At 40.6% G+C, this 19203-nt stretch overlaps 1 protein-coding gene across 2 annotated transcripts in view; it reads left to right on the top strand.

The window, feature by feature from the left end:
- Positions 1-330: 330 nt before the first annotated feature.
- BNIP2 (BCL2 interacting protein 2) overlaps positions 331-19203 on the top strand; it is a 32866-nt gene continuing 13993 nt past the window's right edge. The window contains exons 1-11 of one of the 2 annotated variants that reach the window (XM_040969950.1): positions 331-520; positions 6005-6111; positions 7286-7353; positions 7949-8128; positions 9731-9907; positions 11888-11990; positions 12600-12731; positions 14501-14587; positions 14692-14790; positions 15493-15528; positions 18264-18311. In XM_040969950.1, coding sequence (XP_040825884.1) covers positions 6062-6111; positions 7286-7353; positions 7949-8128; positions 9731-9907; positions 11888-11990; positions 12600-12731; positions 14501-14587; positions 14692-14790; positions 15493-15528; positions 18264-18311 — 980 coding nt within the window. In that variant the 5' untranslated portion in view covers positions 331-520; positions 6005-6061. The remainder of the gene's footprint in view (positions 521-6004; positions 6112-7285; positions 7354-7948; positions 8129-9730; positions 9908-11887; positions 11991-12599; positions 12732-14500; positions 14588-14691; positions 14791-15492; positions 15529-18263; positions 18312-19203) is intronic. The other variant, XM_040969951.1, reaches the window with a different exon arrangement.

Genomic DNA, 19203 nt, shown 5'->3' with positions numbered 1-19203 from the left:
TAAAACGTTCATTCTGAGACCAACATCCCTATTCTTGCTCCACTCGGTTCATCTACTGCGTGGTAATGATTAGCACAGACAAGCCCCGGGAAGATCCAAGGCGTCTTCCCTACAGACAGAAGCCGGTGGAAGCGCGTGGGGACTCCGAGACGCAGCCTGGGGCGAACCTCCAGCCGTCGCTAGTGCGCATGTGCGGGCGTTCGGCCGCGCCGGCCTAGGGGGCGGGAACCGAGCTGTGGGTTGGCCGGGACGGCCCGCCCTCGCCACGCCCCCCTCTCCCGCCCCCGCCACGCCCCTCTCCCGCTGCCGCCACGCCCCGAGAAGGTCGAGCTGTTGTCACTTCCGCCCCGAGATGCGCTCTGCGTCCGGGTCGTTTGCGGCGGGGCACTAGGCTGGGTTGTGCAGCACCGGCCGGGGGGAGCGGGCTCCTCTCGGCGTTGTCTTCTGCGACCTGGCAGTCAGCCCCACGTCGTCGGCCTGGCGAGTCCAAGAGGACGAGGGGGCCCAGGCTTCCTCCGGGGTGAGTGCGGCCTGGGGCGCGCCCGAGTGCCCCGGGCCGGGGTGGGGTGCGTTTCCGCGATCTCGGGGTGCGCTCGGGCCTCCCGACGAGGCGCCTTCCGCTCCCCGCCCTTGGCGCGGCTCCGTTCCTTTTCCGTGGTTGCCGATCGTGCTGCGGATGGAGAACCTGCGCCAAGGGGACGGGCCGCGTGGATGCCATGTTTAGGGATCCGTGTCTGTCCTGGGGCCCGAACAAAGAAGCTCGGAGTTGGGGTGCGCCGCGCACCCCGGGGGAGCCTCTGTCAGCAGGCCGGAGCACGGGCGGGGTGTGCGCGTCCAGGGCCGAGCCCCCGCGTGGGGCAGCCGCGGGCCGGCACCGAGGGCTTGGACCCACCCCACGTTCCCTCCGAGGCTGTCGGGAGAGCTCTGCGAGGGCAGGGGTTCCCGTGTGCATCCCCGTACTCACAGTGCATGAATGAAGCATGCGACTGCCTAATCAGGGCACTTTTTATCATCCTCGTTTATTTGAAAAAAAAAAAATAAGAATTAAGGTTTGTATCAAATAAAAGCACTGCTTGGTTTCCTATTTTCAGTTAAATGTATCATTTTTCTGGGATTTTATGGTGGTGTCTGCAGTTATAGAGCACATTGTCATTTGTCAGTGGTCACACTGCTCCTAGGAGTGTAAGTTCCCCTACAGCCTACCAGTTTCTTGACGTATTTTCGCACCTTCTCCTTATCTTTAATCTTACATAGGCTCTAAATTCTCTTCCTGGTCTTCATAGTCGTTTCTCATGCAGCCTAAAATCGGGCCTCCTCCAGAACTTGAACTGGATTGTTTTATAAAGCAGGGCTGCCCCTTGCAGGCATTGCAGGACCTTGGCAGCTGAGTACCGGATCTGGCCCCTGACAGGTCGCATATCCAGTGGAGGAGCTGGGGAAGCAGGACGTGCTGTCCGGGGCTTCCAGGAGACAGCCTGGGGAGAGAGCAGTGCCAGGGTCTGTGCCCATCAGAGGTGGGCGAAAGCGGATGGCCTGCACGTGGCCGTGGTCAGTGAGTGGGGACTATTTTGGAGGGTGGCTCTGTGCATCCTAACTGGATTGAAGTTGATAAGGGCAGGAACTGTCCTAGAAAAGAAAAACACTTAGAGCCACACCCAGTTAACCTTGGATCAGAAGTTTACATCCTGTAAAGCAGAATACTAGAATGATAAGGGGATAGTAATAGTCTAGGATTACAGAGTGGCAAGACTCTACAGTATGTTTTGCAAACTGACCATTTGTTTATTTGAAAGGTACGGTTAGGAAAAGAGAGCGTGCTTCCACGCATTCACTCACTCTGCAAGTGGCTGCAGCAGGCAGGGCTGGGCCAGGTGCCGGCCAGGAGCCCGAGATGACATTCGGGGTCCCAGCGTGCACAGCACCTGAGCCATCTTATGAAGCTTTACCAAGCCCATTAGCATGGACTAACCCGCTATGCCACAGTGCTGGCTCTATACTCGTGACTGGATACGTTTTATAGGTGACTTATTATCTTTGCTTTGTTTTCATGATTTTCAGAAAAATTGGAACCCTTACAGTTTTCCGTGGAATTGTCGATTTTGTCTTAGCATTTCTCACTGAATATCTCATTGTATTCTAAAATTGTATTCTTAAAAATGTACATGATACTGTCCATCCTGAAGGGAGAGATGGCCGGCAGGAGCAAATTTTCCAGGGCTGTTAAGCATGCAGATTCTTTTTTTCTTAAAGATTTATTTTATTTTTATTGGAAAGTCAGATATATAGAGGAGAGACAGAGAGGAAGATCTTCCATCTGTTGGTTCATTCCCGAAGCAGCCACAATGATGAGAGCTACACCTGTCCAAAGCCAGGAACCCGGAGCCAATTCTCCAGGTCTCCCACGCGGGTGCAGGGGCCCAAGGCTTTGAGCTGTCCTCAACTGCTTTCCCAAGCCACAAGCAGGGAGCTGGATGGAAAGCAGAGCTGCTGGGTCTAGAACCCACCCACATATGGGATCCCAACACATTCAAGGCAAGCACTTTAGCCACTAGGCTACTGCACTGGACCCAGACATGCAGATTCTTGATGAGAAACTGAACAGAAATGTTTAGACTGAGATTTTTTGTGTTTAAATGAGTAAATGCTTGCCTGGCATTTTGCTTCTGCGAGCTGTAATTGATAACAGCCTAGATGGGCGTGATGTGCACCTCTTCCAGCAGCAGTTACAAAGATGTGATAGTCAAATCACGATGTGCAGTTATGAGTTGGAATGAGAAAGTTCTAAATATGACCCAGTGTTTACTTTTTGCCAGGTCTGTTGCCAGGTTCCGTGGGGAAATCCTCTCCTTCACCCCCTTCTGTGGCTCTGTCGGAAATGGGTGTCTCCCCAAGTTTGCCCTGCCCTTGGTCAGTGACAGAGTTCACCTCTGCAGCCTCCCCTGGTAACTGGAGGATGTACCACCTCCTGTCCAGCCCCCCAGGTAACTGGAGGATGTACCACCTCCTGCCCGGCCCCCCCCCCCCCGGGTAACTGGAGGATGTACCACCTCCTACCCAGCCCCCCGGGTAACTGGAGGATGTACCACCTCCTGCCCAGCCCCCCGGGTAACTGGAGGATGTACCACCTCCTGCCCAGTCTGCTAGGAAATCATTTGATTCACGTGGCGCTAGGTTATCTGAACAAATTGCATGTTGAAGTGCTATTTCCCTATTCTAATTTACCTTTAAAAAAAATCTGAGTAAAAAAGGGAAATAACCACTGTTACCCTGTGTGAGTCAGCAGTATCCTCATTTCCTTTCAAAGCGGCTGTGCTTGTGTGAGCTCCTTTCTCGTGTTTCCTGTCCCTGCAGCTGTGTGATGATAAAAATGCTTCCAAGAACTGTATGCGCCCACTTATTTGAATTGCTTTTATCTACCTGGTGTATTGTTTTCTAAAGTTCTTGGTGAAATGGTCAAGTCATTCTATATGTCTTTTTCTCCTACATGTCTTTGTGTAATTATACTCCAACTAAATATCCCTACTCGTGCGCTTAGGTGTGTTGACATCGCATGAGGGGGTCTTTCTCTGGCTTGCTCCCCAAGGGCTTGCGGGTGGAGCTGAGCCTGTCCGAAGGCAGGAGACAAGCTTCTTTCTGGATCTCCCCGGTAGGAGCAGGGCCCCAAGGTATTGAGCTATTTTCCACTGCTTTCCCGGGCCATCAGAGGATAACGGGCCGGGAAGTGGAGCACCTGGGACACGAAGCAGCACCCGTGTGGGGCACTGGCACCGCAGGCTGAGGCGCTGCCCACCATGCCGCAACACTGACCCTGCACTGTATTGCCAACCTTTGTGATGCAGTCGTTCAGTCTCACTGATGCTACAGTAGTGAGTGTCGGCCATTTGGCCTTGTTGTCTGTAAACAGTGTTTCACCAGTTTCTCAAAACTGCTTGGCTCGTTATTCTCCCAGAGAATCAAAAATGCCTTATTCCTGTGCAAAATATGCTGACAGAAAGCATCTGGCTTGCGTTTTCTTCTTCTTTGTGCTAACAAGTACATGTTCAAAAATACTAACTTTGGGGATGCCTAAAATTTTGAATATAAATAAAATTTTAAGTAGGAGTAGAGCCTTCCAGTCTGCACAGAGATGAAAATTTACCATGTGAAATGTAAAATTTTAGGAAGTTTTCGTTGTAATTTTGTTAATGTTCTGAAATATTTTTTTTTCTGTACAATTGTGTGTATTTTATGAGGGCTATGACAACAGCAGAGAAGCAACCATTATGTAGGAGGACAGTGTGACCCTGGAAGGTCAGTGAGCACAGGATTACAGTTCATTGGACAGTATTTGCATGAGAACAACCAAATGGCTACCTTTTGTATACCTGAAGGGAGATCATTTGTGTGAGAACCAGTTGAGTGGACAGCATGTGAATGAGAACACTTGGTGGAATATACAAAACAAAAGGAGTTCCAATCAAGAGTATGGAAACAGTTGATGGGTCTTGTTGATAAGCTCAATACTTCCTCCCTTACCCCACACGGACTCTCAGTGTGTAAAGTCTGATGCAGGGTCCACCTGTGATATTATCAGCTCTGTGCAACAAAGTCCATTGCTGTGCAACAACAACACAAAATGTAGCTACATCTTTGTTTTAGAAGACTAGTTGCGTGTGAATGGCTGGCAGCATTTGTTTGATATATATTTTTAAGTGATGCATATGTAGTTTAAAAATCAAGTGTGGGTGACAGTTAAGAACTTGCTATGAAATCAGTATCATACCAGTTAATCTGTTGGAGGCATTTGGCATTGTTGCACAGTGAGTTAAACTACTTGCAATACCACATCCCCTGTGAGCTCTGGTTCGAATCCTGGCTGTCCCACTTCCAATCCAGCTCCCTGCTAATGCACCTGGGAAAGCAGCAGCAGATGGCGCAAGTACATGGGCCCCTCTCATCCATGTAGGAGACCTGAAAGAAGCTCCTGGCTCCTGGCTCCCCGCTTTAGCCTGGCATAGCCTCACCTGGCTATAGCCATTAGGAAATTCATAGCCTAAGTTAAAATATGTAGTTGCATACACAATGACATCCCCAAACTGAGGGTCCTAAAACGAGCTGAATTATGAGAAAAGTGTTGATGGTATAAATGTGAACTAAATCAACATAATTCATTTATTGGGCTATTCAGTAGTAGTCTTCATTAAGTGACTGTAGAATAGTGGTGTCAGAACCGCGAGGAAGAAGATAATAAATAGTAACATTATTTTGGCTCTGCTGAATCATCCTAATGTTAGTTTGTTATTGTTCATTTTTTGGAATCAAGTTATATCCAAAGGATAGACAATCTTAGGGATATTTAGTGGAAAATGTTACTTTTATTGCTTGTCCCAACTTCAGATTTTTATATACATAATCCATATGTGAAATACATTTTTAATCACACCTAAGACACAGTATGCCTATGAACAACTGGGGGAAAAAACTAAACAATATCCTTAGGACAGACAATCATCACTTTATAAGAATATATGTTCTTTGAATTTTTGTATTAACATGTATTTATTTGAAAGCCAAAGATAAAGAGTGATTTTTCTGTCCACTGGTTTATTTCCCAAAACCCTTCAACAGCTAGGGCCGAGCCAGGCCTGAGCCAAGAGCTCTCTCCAGATCTCCCACTTGGGTGGTGGGGTCTCAGATACTTAAGCCGTTATCTTCTGCTTCCCAGACACGTTAGCGGAAGCTGGATAGGAAGCAGAGGTAGAAGTGGGACCCAACTCCATCACTCTGGTGTGGGATGCAGGTGCCCCAAGCAGTGGCTTAAGCCACTGTGTCCCAAAGCCAACTCCTGTGAATATTTTTCTATTCTGAATCTTCTGAGGGAAAATTGTAACCTGATAAATTGATTTCTCCAGCATACCTTCCCACTGTGGTTGGTGGAGTAGAGTTCTGAACTGAGATTCAGTTGACTACAGCTTGTCAGCAGATACAAGAGGAATTTAGGTTAGCCATTTTTCTGTCTTCACAGGACATTGGCCCTCCAGATTATCCAGGACTGGTAGCTGACATCGAGTCCAGGCTAAGGATGGAAGGTGTGGAACTTAAGGAAGAATGGCAAGATGAAGATTTCCCAATGTGAGTAATACCTTGGAGTGAAAATAGACTTAAAACATCAAAGTTTTTTATTAGGGTATTGCATAATTAATACTGGACTTCACAAAGAAATTCAATATTAAAAAGTGGTTCTTTGGTAGTAGGAAATAAAGTTCATTTCCAACAGTTTGAATATTTCTCTTCAGTCTTAACTTTCCAATCAAATGTACAGGTTCTACAATCTTCAATATTTGTTTTGACTGTTGAAATTTAACAATTTCTGTCCTAAGCACTTCTTGAAAGCTGTAGTTTTTAAACTGGGGACTGAGGGGTTCCTGGGAGAAGGGCAACTTTGGTTGTGAATAAGACCATTTAAGTGTTGTGAGTTTTTCCAGGGCTCAGGGGAAGGAGCTGTATTCAATAAATAACAAGAATGTTCTATATCCGGCTAACCCTGTGGGCACACTTGCGGAAGCAGGCCTTCTGTTTAAATGATGTTTCTATGCCATCGTGGTCAGAAGATATCCTGCTGTGAGTGAGGTTTCTTAGCAATTGGCATGTGGACAGATGGTGGGAAAACTGGGTCATTGTAGCACATAATCATGCTAGTAATAGAGGAATGCAGAATTCAGATGTGTAGCTGTCATTACTATATTCTCATTGTGAATTAAAGTCAGATTTGAAGGCCTGGCGTGGTAGCTTAATGGCTAAAGACCTCACCTTGCACATACCAGGGTTCCATATTGAGACCCTGTACCCATGTGAGAGACGCCAAAGAAGCTCCCGGCTCCTGGCTACAGATTGGCTGAGCTCTAGCCTTTGTAGCCATTTGGAGAGTGAACCAGGGGATGGAAGATCTTTGTCTCTCCTTCTCTCTGTAGATCTGCCTTTCCAATAAAAATACATAAATAAGTAAATCTTTTTTTAAAAAGCAGCTTTATTATGCATTGCATTATATCTGTGCATTTGGTGGTTTGTGTTTTTTATGGTATTTAAACTGTTGCATAAGGAATTTGTATCTACTTCTATGTGTTAAATATATAGGTCAGTCAATTCTCACAGATTGGGAATGTTTCTTTAAAAGTCGTTTATAATTTACTAAAGATAAAATGCACTATTTTCTGCACATTTGTTCCCTTAAGCTATATTTTAATAGATCTTCAACCTCCCAAATAAGTTTTTATTCTACTTTTAAAAATGTGTTTATGTCTCTTAGACCTTTGCCAGAAGATGATAGTATTGAAGCAGACATACTAGAAGTAACTGGACCGGAGAGCCAGCCTGGTAAGAACTGACACTTAAGTGACATGATGGGCTTCGTGTTGGTTTTGAATCCATTTCTTTGTCAGAAATATACACTGAATTTTTAGATCTTTTTTGTTGTTGTTTTGTTTTATTTATTTGTAAGATGTGTTTGTTTATTTGAAAGTCAGAGAGAGAGGAAGAAATTGTCCACCCATGGATTCAATCCCAGATGGCAGCAACAGCCAGGTACAGGCCGAGAGCAGCTAGGAGCTCTCCTGTAGCTCTCCCGCACGGGCGGTGGAGCCCCGAACGCCTGGCAGCTGTCCGGGACATAAGCAGGGGCAGCTGCTTTACCTGCACTGGTTTGACCTTTCATTTCACTCCGAAAGCATACCCTAGGTCTTCAGAAATTTTCAAAGGGATGAGAGGAGATAATTTCTTCATAGAGAAGTGATTGTAAGGTCTGTGTCTCTTCCCAATGATGTAGCATAATAGTGATCAAAACCCAAATTTTGTAAGTTAGTGTTTTGGAATTTTGTTGAATATTCTTCTCACGAATGAAGTGATTAAGATGCTGTTACTGCCCACCAAGTATCTAAGCATTCCTGCGAGTATCTCTTTGTTTTCATACCAGGCTCCCTAGAAGTTAATGGAAATACAAAAGTAAGAAAGAAATTAATGGCTCCAGACATTAGCCTGACCCTGGATCCTAGTGATGGCTCTGTGTTGTCTGACGACTTGGAGGAGAGCGGGGAGATTGACTTGGATGGCTTGGACACGCCCTCAGAAAACAGTAATGAGTTTGAGTGGGAAGGTGAGTGCAGCCCTGTTTTTAGCCTGGTGTTTGATGATTAATGTTTGTCTTTGTGTGCACACATATTCTTATAGTGCTGTTGTCTTAGAAATGGAAAATTCAGGTAATTGCATAATCTCACAAGTTGATCGTGAACTAACTGGATTGGATACATTCAAGAATTTTGTCTGAAACATGTTACTTTTTCTAGGATTATCACATTTGTTAGGTATAAAATTTTGCTAACATCTCAATGTTCTCATGGTCTTACCATTTACAGTAAATTACCTTGGTGGCTTTATTTTTCTTCTTAATTGTCCAGAGCTGTAAACTTAGTTTTTCAGTAGATGCTTCAAAAACATTGCTTGGTAATTAAAGCGTGCTCTTTTCAGTTGATCTAGGAAGGAGAGGGGGGAAAAGACATAATTTGGGGAATGTGCTAAAAATAGTAAGGATTTGCATGAAGGGCATGCTGAAGCCAGTTCTTAGGAGTTATTTTTTAAGTAGGTTTGTCTCATCCTTTTGCACTTTTTGAATCCATCAATTTGGATTAATGTATGCTCTTGGCCACCAAACCTTGTGTTTATCAGTGCCTATATCGGTTTAAAGAGATTGACATGTTTTTGCTTTGTGTGCTTTCCTTAATTAAATAATTGCTATCTCACTTTATAGTAGCTAATCAATAGTTTGTATAACTAAGTCCTTGACATTATTTCTACTTCAAGTTAGTGTCTGGCATTAGATATTTTGCAGTAAAAAATTATATTTTGTATCTTCTGTTCTTATATTCCCTGACTTACTGGTTCAGTAAGCAGTCCAATAATAAGCAATATCTTATGAAGATACTGAAATAGTTTTTTGCCTGTGTGTTTTGTCTCTTTCTTTAATGCCGCTGTAGTCATTTCCGGAAGGATATTTTCCATTAACAGCTTTGTCTTGGAAACAAACAACTAACATGCAGTAGGTTTCCCATGCCCCCATCTTTTGGTAAGGACTCTGATACTAAAATTTTGAAAATCATTACTTCAATAAAAATCAGCTAAACTGCAAACCTTAAAACATAAATTTCACCTAATCATTGGTGCTTATACTTCAGCTAATTTTAATTGCTTTTGCATGTCCACTTCAGAATATTATAAATACATTTCTGCTTCTAAAACTGATGATGAAATGAGAAGTGATCATTGTAGTTAACCACTTTCTATCTGGCATTACAATGTTTGAGAATTTATGTGCTCAACAGAAAAAAACAACTGACTGACTTTCAGTAACCTATAGAAGCAGTGAAAAGTACAGTCTGAAAATCCTTATAGGTCCCATGTACTAAAGCTTTGATCGCTCTCTGTAAATTAGCTTTTCTGATGAGCTTGTGGATACACATAACACTGATCAGGTGCTTTGCTGACTGGAGCAGTTAAAAAAAAAGTAAAGAACTGTGATTTCTGAAGACTTAAGATGGCTGCATGCTAAAAGTAACCTTTTTTTCAGTAATGGAAGAGATTTTGAAAGTCCACAGGTAGTATAATGAAAATTCTCCAAACAATCTGGATAGTAAAGTGGTTAGCATTAATTTGATTTTTATTGTGTAGCAGTCTGTGATTTAAAAGCCTTGTCTTTTGACAGATGATCTTCCAAAACCCAAAACTACTGAAGTGCTTAGGAAAGGCTCAATTACTGAGTACACCGCTGCGGAGGAGAAGGAAGATGGACGGCGCTGGCGTATGTTCAGGATTGGAGAGCAGGACCACAGGGTGGACATGAAGGCAATTGAGCCCTATAAGAAAGTTATCAGCCATGGAGGTAAGAGGTACTGAAGATTGTTATTTAGACTTACAAATGCAGTATCAAATTCTAAATGCTTCTAAAAATATCTCTAGAGATTTGAGAGATACTGCGCTTCTGTCATTTTATGAATGTAACAGTTTTGAAATAAAAGGATAAAATTACCACTTAAAAAGTCATTAATACACATCTGCAGTCAGTTTAAAAAGTACGAAGAGAGTAGGGCAGGTGTTGTGATGTAGGTCAGGCTGGCATCCCAAGTAGGCACTCGGTCCCATCCTCACTGCTCTCCTTCTGGTCCAGCTCCCTGCTAATGCACTGTGGAAGTGGCAAAATGTGGTCCAAGTGCTTGGGCCCCTCCATCCATGTGGGAGACCTGGATGAAGCTCCAGGCTCCTGCCTAGGTTTGTCCTGGCCCAGCCCTGCCGTTGCAGCCAACGAAGCAGTTAACCAGAAGATGGAAGCTCTCTCCATCTCCCTGTCTGTAACTCTGGCTTTCAAGTAAATGACTACTGAGTCTTCCAAAAAGAAAGAATATGCACTAGAAGCTGTCTTCCTTCCATCCAGGCCACCCGAAACTGGAACTTTACTTCTCTCTTTTGTAATCACTTAAGACTAACAGCAAGTTTAATGAGTTTTAACAAATGTGTATATATGGGCCCGGCGCCGTGGCGCAAGTGGTTAAAGGTCCTCACCTTGCACGCCCGGGATCCCATATGGGCGCCGGTTCTAATCCCGGCAGCCCCGCTTCCCTTCCAGCTCCCTGCCTGTGGCCTGGGAAAGCAGTCGAGGACGGCCCAAAGCCTTGGGACCCTGCACCCGCGTGGGAGACCCGGAAGAGGCTCCTGGCTTCGGATCGGCATAGTATCGGCCCGTTGCGCTCACTTGGGGAGTGAATCATCGGATGGAAGATCTTCCTCTCTGTCTCTCTTCTCTGTATATCCGCCTTTCCAATAAAAAAAATAATAATAAAAATAAATCTTTAAAAAAAAACAAATGTGTATATAATGGTTTATGGCAATGTAATGTGGCTTCCACCTCCTAGCATATAGAACATTTTTATTGCCTTAAACTAATTTTTAAATTTATCCTCCCAATAAATATCCCTTTTTCGGTAACTAAAATCTACCCTGCTAGTTGGGACACAGCTTTTTGTGTAGAGCATGTCATATTGCCGTATATCCTCTTAACTGAGGACAGCCACCGTATGGATCAGCAGACGGATTCTTATCACTTAGCGTCATTTCCACTTAAAATTTGCCATCCTATTGCTTTTCTCTATTGTCCTCATTCATTTGATAACACATTACTTGAATATTTGCAGTTACATTCTTCTGCCTAATCTAACCTTATTTAGATGAAGATAAATGGATCATCAGGATCAGAAGCCCAGATACCCATTCATTTCTGGTACAGAAGAATCAAACCTTGAGACCTTCCTTCCAGTTTAAACCAAGGGTCTCTTAGAAATAGCATTTCACTTCTCGTGGGGGAAAATAAAATTAAGATACCTTAGCCTGTTGGATTAATACTCATTAACTAATACCCATTGTTTAGTTATTTGAGATGATTAAGAAACACAGATTGGATTCTAGTGTTCCTGAAATGTTCATGTCTTCACCTTTTTAAGAACAGTTAAACATCTGGCAAAGAATACTTTAACTGGGTACAGCTTAATGTCTAAGGATTATAGTTGAAGTGAAGGTATTTTAGTCATCTTTTCTTTGCTGAAAGTTGTGTCAATTATATTATTAGATTTTAACATCTTAAGATCTGCAAAATTTTAGGCATCATTGAATGTAAATGCATCTGTGAAAAAGAAGGACGTTTGAATACTTCAAAATATGTTATTTCTGATATGTTTTAGTTGCTGAGATTTTTATCACCTAAAGCAAGCTTTTAATAAAATTATACTAGTTTAAGTGTGTTTGTCAGATGTCATCTAAAAAGATCGGAGTAAAATCATGCAAGTGATGTAATCTTTGGTTTCTTATTCAGGATATTATGGGGATGGGTTGAATGCTATTGTCGTGTTTGCTGTCTGCTTTATGCCCGAAAGTGGTCAACCTAACTACAGATACCTGATGGACAATCTCTTTAAGTAAGTATATCTTAAAGATACTTGCTGGAACTTAACCTGTGTAAAAAGTGTGCATTTCCCAATTTTGGTTCTTTGTCTATCCTTTGGCTTTATGCAGTTGTGGTTTTACAACTCAGTAAAAACAAGGTGTCATTTTGAATTTAGAAGATATAACTTCAGATTATACTAACACTTTATTTATATTTGTGGATTTATGAATCTTAAAGAAGTGTCTTTCTCAAAACCATATGGCTGAATTACGTGAGCCCCTGAAGCCCACTGTCAGGAGCTGACTCTGACTAATCCACATTCACCATGTTGCTCAGGTTGATGTAGGTTTCTGGAACTGTGGCAGATAAGCATCTTCTGTAATTATCAAATTGTATGTCATCCCTTATTCTCTCTTCACTGTATAATTTTGAATCAGATCCCCACACATTGTTATTGCATCTGTAAACATTTTAATATGTATCTCTAGAAAATAGCTTAAAATATTCATAATGCCAGTTAATACAGTTTATAATTTTTAATTGTGTTTCCTGTCATTGTTGGGTAGAAAGGGAATTGTATAATTTAGAAGACTTAGTTCAAATCCGCCTGTGATATTTAGGGCTCAGTTTGTTTTTACAGGTATGTTATTGGCACTTTGGAGCTGTTAGTAGCAGAAAACTACATGATCGTTTATTTAAATGGTGCAACAACACGTAGGAAAATGCCAAGTCTGGGATGGCTCAGGAAATGCTACCAGCAGATTGACAGAAGGTAATATAAATACAGCTGAAAGCGGGCTGAATGGTTTTTATGATGACCTTAGTGGATTTGTGTTTTTTTGCCTTGTTTTTTGCCTTGTAAAGACACCATGTCTGCTCTTAAATTGCATTTGTTCATTTCATAATAAATTTTGGTTTTTTTCTGAAGGGTATTTTAGAATGTCACAAGGGACATCTATTTAGGTCTTAAGCAAACACTCTCTTATTTATGCCAAATTGAACACTTTGCAACAGTTTCTATCTTGGGAAGGGATGGAAAGTAGAACATTTCTGTACTTTGTCATATTCCAAGTTTGCCAGATTGATAATGCTTCGCATATTCTGGGCCTCTTGAAGACACAAGAGAGCTTCAAAAAGTTTGTGAAAAACCAAAGATGTTTGTTTGGGTGACCCAAATTTTTGTAATGTAAAAAGAGATCTTCAGCTGCAGATTCACTCCTCATATGACTGCAAAGTCCCAGGTGGGGCCAAGCCAAAACCGGTATCTAGCAACCTGATCCAGCTCTCCCACATGAAGGGCAGGGGGCTAAGTACTCGGATGATTTTTTCCACTACTTTCCCTAAACCATTATCAGTGAGCTGGATTATAAGTGGAATATCAGGTGCATGAACCAGAGATGCCAGCATCTCAGGTTGCAGCTTTACCTACTCTGCCAAAATGCTGACCCCAAACTTATCATTTCTTAAAAAAAGGAAAAAAAAGATGGAGAAATATTTATTTATGTTTATTCTTGAAAGGTGGAGAGAGATATCTTTAACCCATCTGGTTTATTCACATGAGCTAGAGCTGAGCTGATGCGAAGGCAGGAGCCAAGAGCTTCCTCTGGGTCTCCCACGTGGGTGCAGGGTCCCAAGGCTTTGGGCCATCCTGCACTGCTTTCCCAGGCCACAGGCAGGGAGCTGGATGGGAAATGGGGTAGCCAGGACTCCAACCAGTGCCATGTGGGATTTTGCATTTCCTGGTAGAGGATTAGCCAGTTGAGCTATCGTGCCAGCACCTAATCTTTTTAATTCTCTTTTCCATAGATTTTTCAAGTGTCGTAGTGTTAATTACAGTCTTTGTAAACAACTCTAAAAGTATTCTTTTGATTCATATTCGTGCTAATGGAAGGAACTTTGATTCTCTAGTGGGTTTGGTTTGTCATAGCTTATTTGAAATAGTTTCATCAGTTAAGATTCATTACTAAGTTTCTCTTTGTACCTGCATTGGCTAGCTCTTGTGATGAAAAAGGAATCACTTTGTTTATATGAAATATGCATGATTAAGCAGTAGTTTATTTACTCACTTAAAAAAGAAGCCATTTTGGGGTTATTGCATTTAATTTTAAAGTAAAGTATAAGAATAGGGCTTATGACTTAGGCCTGATGCATGTTGTTAGTGGCTGTGGGATCTCTCTGCTCGCAGTGCCCTACCTACCGAGAGACTTGCATGGCGTTTGAGAAATTGGTGTTCGTTTCTCTCCAGGTTGGAAAATGAGAATCATTTGCTTTCAAAGTCAGTATTAGCTGCTTTCCCCATTTGACAGAGTCCTGAAGACGAGTGAATACATGCTAAGAGGCAGTCCATTCAGTGGATATGAATTTAGCTAAATAACTAAAATTCATTTAAGAGAGGTGGTCATGATTAAAGAATGTATTTTCTTAGCTTCAGTAAGAGCTTTTATTTACTTTCCATAAACTTGCATGTACTTATGATGTCTTAACCTCTAACATTAAAATTTGTAAATATTTTTAAATTTTCCCCTTTTTTTAAAACCGCAGGTTGCGAAAAAACTTAAAATCTCTAATCATTGTACATCCATCTTGGTTTATTAGAACACTTTTGGCTGTCACAAGACCATTTATTAGGTAATTTTAGCTCTTGACCTTATAAAGAAAAGTTCTTGTGCAAATTTCTTTGCAACTATATTCGTTGGAAATGCTGAGGTAATTGTTACTTTTTTCTTCCATAGCTCAAAATTCAGCCAAAAAATTAGATACGTCTTTAATTTGGCAGAATTAGCAGAACTTGTCCCCATGGAATATGTTGGCATACCAGAGTGCATAAAACAGTATGTGTTACTTTTATTTTTCTCATTCTATTGGTTCTTTGTACTTTCATTTAAGTGGGTAATAATTTTTAATGTGCATTCTTTCTGAGTTTATTTTGAAATTGCATGCTAATGTGTGTAACAAAGACATAAAAGCCATTTTCCCTCACATTATCCATTAGTCACCAAGTTCTTCAAACTATCAGTTGAAGGATTATAAGAAATTGATTTCTAATAGTTATTCATTTTATGCTTTTAAAGACTGGTGACAAGCTGAGAGGTGAGTTCCTGTTTATTTAGTACTGAAGGACCCTCTCCAAGCCTGAGCGTGTTGGTCTCCAGAAGGGGGTTCGTTGTGGCACTGAATGATCATACTGCTGGAAATAGGGAGCATTCATGAAGTCAGTCAAATGGCAGTAATTTTCAGTGACTAGAAGTTAAGAAATTCACTTTTGCCAGTCTAACTCTGGAAGGACATTGTTTAAGGCTGTTGAGATAAATACCTGAACACCATAATGCTTTTATGTAGAAACATTAATTTGTTTTCGTGATCTGTGATTTTAGGTTGTATAACATCAATGATGACATTAAGTCAGTTTGTACTTTGTACATTGCACATTTTTTGTTTTATCTGCAATTTTAAGCTTATTTTTGGTATCTTTTTTCAAGTTTTTGTTCACTTCATAATATGTGTACTTACTGAAATAACTCTTCCCTACCAAGGTATGAAGAAGAAAAGTTTAAAAAGAAACAAAAAAGGTATATGCACACCTTGACTGGGTTGCATCTAGACTAGTTCATTTGCATTGCACAGACTAACCCTTTCTTACTGGTTGGTTAGCTTGTAGACAAAGATAATAGCATTTGTAAATATAAGTAAACCCCCACATCCAAATACAGGGTGAATCCAGAGTTCCCCTAATGGTGAACGTGAACTGCATTCACCCTGTTTTGATACCACATATGGTGCGCATTAGGACCACAACACATCCTACCCGTGGCTGTAAACACTGATGGTAAAACTAAAGGAATTACTTTGAGTCCATTTGAAATACCAGCTGCTTTTAAGACCATCTGTTCACCGTTTACTTGCAGTCCCTAGCCTGTGCCTCTGCAGTATTTGTGCAGATATCTTTACAGAATTGTATATTTCCCTGGGGTTGATGATTATATTTGCAATGCATATATTCTTTGGCTAACCAACATCAATTTCCTTGTACGCTTAAATTAAATGGCCTGCTAACCAGTCAAATTCTACATGTGATAAAATACCTAAAAGTGCAATGGACCATTTAACAGTTGATTGCTCTGCTTTCCATTTTAAATTTAATTTTGAACACTTTGCTTTGAGCATAGCTATTATCTATTAATATCTTGGCATAGAAGATGAAGTACAAAGTTATTAAAACAGCATTTTATGTGATGTTATAGAAAAGAATAGGTAAAGATCTAATTTGTTGTCAAATTTCTTAAAGTTTTGTTAGTTAAGTTGGCCAACCGTAGTTTTGTGCAGTCCTTCTTTTTCTTAAGAGTTAAGGTCAGAGATTTATATGTGGTTTTCACTTGACTATTCTAAGACACTAACTGTAATTGAGTAGAACTGGACAATTTTTTTTAACACATTTTAGTTTCGCTGCTGAGAACTGAGTTAATCAATCATGGAATGGACTCATGGCTTTACATTTCACAGTTTAATTGTACTTTGCCATTTTGATGTGGGCAGTGATTTGAGATCATGCTGATTTCTCATTCCTTTTCCAGGTATCATTGTATACTTGGCAGACAAATGACTCTATCTGTAATCGCATTTTGAAGCAAGTGGCTTTGTGGCTTTCAAAATGAATTGTCTTTGTGAATACAATGTGCTGTTATGCTAATTTAAGCATTGAGAAAACTGGATCTCATCCTTTTTTGTTTTGTTTTACTTTTGTGTTACTAGTCTTAAGTAGAAACATTACCTACTTTTTAGACTCTGTACCACGTTGCAATTAGGATCAGTTTTCTTCAGGTCTCCCACATGGATGCAGGGTTCCAAGGCTTTGGGCCATCTTCCACTGCTTTTCCAGGCTATAGGCAGGGAGCTGGATGGGAAGTGGAACAGGTGGGACATGAACTGGCACCCATATGGGATCTTCACACCTGCAAAGAGAGCACTTTAGCCACTAGGACTGGTGTACTATTTTTAAAACTAAAAGTTAAAAGGACAGGTGCACATGAGCTTATTTGAGGTGCCATCTCCATGCTAGGTACTGATGCTAAGTAGGATCTAAAACCATTGCTATTGAAATACAGTATTTTTAAATTTTACAGATGTTTCTTTCAAACACCTAGTGCAAGTATGGTAGATAATTAAACTTTTAAACAGTGTTTAAGTAATAGTTTAATACTTAATTAATTGGAATATTGAAGATTTGGACATGCATTATATATGTATCTTTGAAATATTTGATACCAGTATAAAAATATTCTAAAGTTGGTAATCTGGCTTCACAATGGACCAAGATTTGTGGGTCTGACTTAGTATGGGCATAAGTGTGAAAATTATCTTCCTGTGTCATACCAAGTTGTTACTACATGTTTCCACAGTAGTAATTCAAATAACGACAAGTAGAGTAGTTATACATTATGTAATGTTATCTTTGACTTGTTGTGGGAATAATTTTCTATTCAAAGATTTGTTTTATTTATTTGAATAGCAGAATTAGAATGTCTCCTATCTACTGTTCACTCTAGAAATAGCTGCAGTGGCCAGGGCTGGTCCAAGCCGAAGCAGCCTCCATCTCCATCTGAGTCTAATGCATGGGTAGCAGTATTCCAAGTACTTGAGCCATCTTTCACTTTTCCAGGCACACTGAGGAAATTGGATTGGAAATGGATAAGCCAGGAACTCAGATGTGATGCTAGTATCACAAGTTTGATATAAATTCTGTCTAATCTGTAGTTCATCTAGAAGGTTTTAATTTACTTTTAGATATTTTTGATATTAAATTTCTGTGGCTTCTCAGTGTCAAAATAAGTGGAAAGGAGTCACACAAAGCATACTAAGACAGCTTGGAGTATAACTATGGCTTACATTACTGTGCATTTTTATCCCTTATTGTAAAAATAATATCAGTCAGTGGATTGATAGCACTTTCATATTTCAGATAACAAAACCGTTTTTGAGGAGTTGTTTTTCCTACTGGTCTTCTACTGTTTGGATTCTTGCACTGCAGCAAAGCTACAAGTCATGAACTTTTAAGAAAGTTCATATACATTGTTTGTAGTTTATGATCTTTAAGAAACGATAGTCGCACGTTTCTTATCAGTGTCTTCCTGTCTATAAAAATATTCTTGTCTTTTGTTGTTGGGGAAATGTTTGGTAATCTTTTACTATGTCTGCTTCTTCGCAAAGCTTTGTTTTTAACAGAATAATATTCTATGCTGGAAGTAGTCACTCTTAGAAAATGTCCCGTTGCTAGTGTTTTATTATCTATAATTTTTTTGTTACACAGAGTTGATCAAGAACTTAATGGAAAACAAGATGAACCAAAAAGCGAGCAGTAAGTTTGGCATCTAGTCCAAACAAGACTGAAGAACATGTTGATGAAGCAATCCTGTTTTGCATTTATAATGCATTTATTGGCCCATATTTTATGTAATCTGTTACAAAATTGACTTGACTTTTTCTTAATGGACTTTTGTACAAGGGACTGTTCACTGCTGTATTGGTTTGCAAATTTCTTGAATTTAGCTCCTTTAATAGCTAACTTTATTGTAATCATCTTATATTTTATAGTACTAAATAGCAGAGAACTACACTTTATATGAAAGTTTTGCATTTGTTTATTGAATGATGCATCTTCTTCAGTAAAATATTTATATGCATAAATGTTAAAGAAATAATATATATTTTTATGTTTCTTGAGCAATATTTTTTAATGTATACCTGTCTTATGGAAACATATGCAGGTAACCAAGACCATAGTTTTTGTAAAGTACACTTTAGAATTTGTCTTTATTTTGTAAATGGTTAAATACATTTCCTGGGTAACTTAGAAAATTAAGTTGCTCATAAGATGAGGGACAGTCAGACTGATTCTCTTAAACATCCAAAGATCACGTGTATAATCTCATCAGATTTGGTGGCATGCCAGGCTGTTGTCTAACTTAACATGTATTGTTCCTTAATACAGAAGAGCAACTGCAAGTGCGATGCACAGTTTTTTTCCTTTTTAAACCGAAAGAAAAATCAAAAAGCCATTTTTAGAAATAACAGGATTTAAGGGGCTGAGAAGCTGTGTTTGTACATATGTATATAATGGGACATTTTATCTTCTGGCCCAGAGTCAGAAGTTTATAAAATCTTGGGTTTGTTCACTAATGTGAAATGAGCTGTGTGTCCAGGGTATTGCTCTCTTCTCTGTGTGTGAATGCTGTGGAGTTTTGCAAAGA

The sequence above is a fragment of the Ochotona curzoniae genome, unplaced genomic scaffold (assembly GCF_017591425.1).
Source record: "Ochotona curzoniae isolate NIBS_2020 unplaced genomic scaffold, NIBS_Ocur_1.0 scaffold_4701, whole genome shotgun sequence".
In the NCBI taxonomy this organism is placed as follows: Eukaryota; Metazoa; Chordata; class Mammalia; order Lagomorpha; family Ochotonidae; genus Ochotona; species Ochotona curzoniae.
This window is presented reverse-complemented; position numbering and strand designations above follow the sequence as displayed.